Genomic DNA, 4,103 nt, shown 5'->3' with positions numbered 1-4,103 from the left:
CTGCAAGCTCCGCCTCTCGGGTTCACACCATTCTCCTGCCTCAGCCTCCCGAGTAGCTGGGACTACAGGCACCTGTCACCATGCCCAGCGAATTTTTGTATTTTTAGTAGAGATGGGGTTTCACTGTGTTAGCCAGGATGGTCTCAATCTCCTGACCTCGTGATCCGCTCGCCTTGGCCTCCCAAAGTGCTGGGATTACAACTGTGAGCCACGGCGCCCGGCCTAAATTTTTAGTAAAGAGGAAGTCTCACTATGTTGCCCAAGCTGGTCTTGAAATCTTGGGCTCAGCCGGGCGTGGTGGCTCACACCTATAATCCCAGCACTCTAGGAGGCCGAGGTGGGCAGATCATGAGGTCAGGAGATGGAAACCAACCTGGCTAACATGGTGAAACCCCGTCTCTACTAAAAATACAAAAAAATTAGCTGGGCGTGGTGGTGGGCACCCGTAGTTCCAGCTACTTGGGAGGCTGAGGCAGGAGAATGGTGTGAACCCGGGAGGTGGAGCTTGCAGTGAGTTGGACTGCGCCACTGCACTCCAGCCTGGGTGACAGAGCAAGACTCCATCTCAAAAAAAAAAAAAAAAGAAATCTTGGGCTCAAATGATACACCTGTCTCGACTTCCCAAAGTGCTGGGATTATAGGCAAGAGCTATTGTGCCCGGCCCATCTGTATGGTTTTCTGTTGTGTGTCTATTTTCTCCCCACCTTTCCCCACAAATCAGTATGTATCAGTAGTTTGCAAAGAGCAGGCTTTGGGTACATGCAGATGTTGGCATGTATGACAAATGCTCCAGGCTGCATGGGTGAGATCGTGCCTTTATTTATGCTCTGTGCTGTGTGCAGCTACACATCAGTGAGTGAAAGCAGAACCCCACAGAGGACCAGAAGAAAGGCGGGAGCTCTGAGCAGACCTTAATGGCATGAGCATCCTGCCCAGCACTTACCGCATATTCCACACTGCATCCCCACTCCGCACCCTGCCCGCACCTGTAATTGATGTTTCTCCGAGAGTTGATGTCCCAGCTCTGGATGGCGGCCCACATGCGTTCCTCCACCTCCTCGCGCTGGGGCTCACAGACGCCCCAGGCCTCGGGTCCATCAAACATGATGTGGGAGAGGACGCCGCAGGCATTGTAGGAAACCTCGATCCCATCGGCCTTGCTCTCCAACAGGTTGCTGCCAGGAGAAAGACAGAAAAATGGAGTCCCACTCCCCGAGTTTCTCTTCAGATACCAGCTGCAGGACCCCAACTTAAAACAAGAAGCAAGAGGTGCTAGTTATTTCTTTATCACATACTGTCTATATACCCAGATTAGTTCTAAAGGGATTTGAGGTCATTTAAGATATAATTACAGGCTGGGCGCGGTGGCTCACGCCTGTAATCCCAGAATTTTGGGAGGCTGAGGCGGGCAGATCATGAGGTCAGGAGTTTGAGACCATCCTGGCGAACATGGTGAAACCCCGTCTCTACTAAAAAATACAAAAAAATTAGCTGGGCATGGTGGCGGGCACCTGTAGTCCCAGCTATTTGGGAGGCTGAGGCAGGAGAATGGCAGGAACCCAGGAGGCAGAGCTTGCAGTTAGCCTAGATTGCGCCACTGCACTTCAGCCTGGGTGACAGAGCAAGACTCCATCTCAAAAAAAAAAAAAAAAGATATATAATTACAAAAGGGCCACTTACGAAGGACTGAATGAATAAGAGACCATATTATCGATGGAAAACGACATTTATAGCAAACCTAGGCTAAGAGCAGTTGTGCAACCGAGGAGACACTAGAGCTCTGAGCATCCTGGCAGCCAAGGCAAAAAGGGAAAGGTTTAAAAGTACTAACCTGAAGACGCTAATGAACTGGGAAGTCATTAGTTGAGGCCGCAGCTCCTTCACTTCTGCCACATTCCCCAAGAGTCCTAGCATATTCCTATGCAGTTCCTGCTTCTCTGGGAATTCCTGGGAAAATGAGAGCCAGGGGGCCACATCAATTAGTACTTAATGACTTAGTATCTGGTACTGTTAACCAAAAAGCTTTATGGGCATCTGGCCATGCCAACTAGACAAAGAGGGGGCATATAGGCTGCCCTCCTACCCTCCAATGCACCTAGGTCAGTGCAGGGTACACACACTAAGGGATTAAAGGGGTGGGATTCCTTGCCACAAAGGCAAAGGTTGATTAGAGATCTGACCTATGGGACAGACGTGGTTGTGTTCACCAAAGCTCAAAATATTAGTTTAAGGGACCCTCCTAGAAATCAGAGCAGGAAAACAGAGCATGTGTTTAAGGATGAACAGACGTGCTGTCTAGCTCGTAGCGTAGTGGGCTCTGGCCAGCTGTGGGCAGGCTGAGAATGACTGCTGAGGAGACAGGGAGGGGCTTTCCCTTGGAGTGGGCGCTCTCAGGAGGCCCCACCAGGCCATCTGGGTCTGGAGCTTCTGTCAGCAGCAAATCCTGGGTGGGTGGGCCTGAGTCTGTCCCCACTGCCCTCCTCCGGAAGCATGGGTGAGGGGTGCTACAGATTTGGTTGCTGGGAAGCCTCGGGACAGCAGAGGGGCCGTGTGGGCAGCTGAGGCAGCTGCTGCTGCAGGAGGTGGACGCTACCTTCAGGCAGTCCAGGAAGAGCTTCATGCCGTTGAAATTGAGGAACATCTCGCAGTTGTCAGGAGTTTCATCTGTGATGTTCCACAGGGCGCTCCAGGAGAACTCCATGACCTGGTCACACTGTGAGGGCAGGACAGGGCTCAGCCAGGGCTCCTGGTACCCAGGGAGGGGGGCCCCTGACAAAACATGGACCTCCCCCAGGGGCAGCCCAGGCCCCTTGCGGGCTAGGGAAAGGGCAGCGCGACTTCATGAAGATTTGACTTACTATCTTGTCCAGCAGCTTCTTCTGAATCAGCTTCAGCATAGTCTGCAGACAGGGACGAGAGTCTGCTAGAGTGCTGGGGCTCAAGAACTCCCACCCCCATGAACCCAAGATGGAGGGGAGGCTCCGCATGGCTAGTTCAGGAGTCTTGACAGGAGTCTTGAGGCTCACCACGGCTAGTTCAGGAGTCTTGACAAGATCAAGTCTCCATATCTTTGGGGGAGGCTATTTGAAGGCATCCACTCCTCAGCCCCTTGGTATTGGCATCAGGAGGCCCGGGTGCCATTCCTGGCCCTCGGGTGACTCCCCTGTGACTTTGGGCACAGCCCTTCCCGCTGGGGCTTGAGCTTCCCTAACCATCAAATGAGACCAGAAGCTCTTGAGCTCCTTTGTCATTCTTTCCTTCATTTCACCAGTGATATTTATCACCTCCCCACTGGCCTCCAGAGCCCATGCCAGGAAGTGCTGGGGACACAATGACAGAAGGACAACATGGCATCTTTCCCTATGGAGCCTATGAAAGCAGGATGAGTGCAGGGACTGGGAGAGGATGATAGTATGCTGTAGGTGGAAGAAATCTATGAGGCTACCAGCAACGTTCAGCATTAAGAAATTCTTCCTTTGGTCTAGCCTAAAACCCTCATGCTTCAGCACACTCTCCCTCTCCAACTCCCAGTCCCAGGCCCTGCTCTGAGACTCTCACTCAGGATAGAGGAGTGGTGGAGAGGGGTGGGGGAGAGTAGTGAGGCTCAGGAGGAAGGGGGCACCCCCCAACACGTACCACAACAAAGCCCATCTTGCCCACAGCCTCCTTGTGGTCGTTGTCCACCTGGCAGACCAGGGCGTTGCACAGGTGCACGGCGATCCGCTGGATGGACTCGTCCTGCCGCGTGGGGTTGAGGATGCTGAGCAGGAGCTCGTTGACCCGGCGGTACTGGAATTCCAGCTCCTCAGGGATGCTGAAGTTGCAGAGCGTCAGGCAGCAGTTCCGCTGCACCTGGGCCGGGACAGGACACAAGCGGGGCACATTCAGTTTCAGACTCAGGAGCAGGGCTCTAGGAACTCTCTAGAGGTATGAGATCACCCAGAGTTCTGGCAGTCCAGGCCGGTTTTCTGGAAGAGGAGGCTATACAAGTGTTCTTTTAAAAATGTTTTATTGGCCGGGCGCGGTGGCTCAAGCCTGTAATCCCAGCACTTTGGGAGGCCGAGACGGGCGGATCACGAGGTCAGGAGATCGAGACCATCCTG

The 4,103-nt window shown here is 53.3% G+C and overlaps 1 protein-coding gene across 1 annotated transcript in view; it reads right to left on the bottom strand.

Annotated features, from left to right (window-relative positions):
• Positions 1-4,103, bottom strand: part of ZER1 (zyg-11 related, cell cycle regulator) — a 45,107-nt gene that overhangs the window by 9,121 nt on the left and 31,883 nt on the right. The window contains exons 9-13 of the mRNA XM_011987650.1: positions 3,637-3,852; positions 2,859-2,900; positions 2,594-2,713; positions 1,832-1,947; positions 987-1,175 (exon numbers count right to left, since the gene is read on the bottom strand). Coding sequence (XP_011843040.1) covers positions 987-1,175; positions 1,832-1,947; positions 2,594-2,713; positions 2,859-2,900; positions 3,637-3,852 — 683 coding nt within the window. The remainder of the gene's footprint in view (positions 1-986; positions 1,176-1,831; positions 1,948-2,593; positions 2,714-2,858; positions 2,901-3,636; positions 3,853-4,103) is intronic.

Source organism: Mandrillus leucophaeus, unplaced genomic scaffold (genome assembly GCF_000951045.1).
Source record: "Mandrillus leucophaeus isolate KB7577 unplaced genomic scaffold, Mleu.le_1.0 Scaffold109, whole genome shotgun sequence".
In the NCBI taxonomy this organism is placed as follows: Eukaryota; Metazoa; Chordata; class Mammalia; order Primates; family Cercopithecidae; genus Mandrillus; species Mandrillus leucophaeus.
This window is presented reverse-complemented; position numbering and strand designations above follow the sequence as displayed.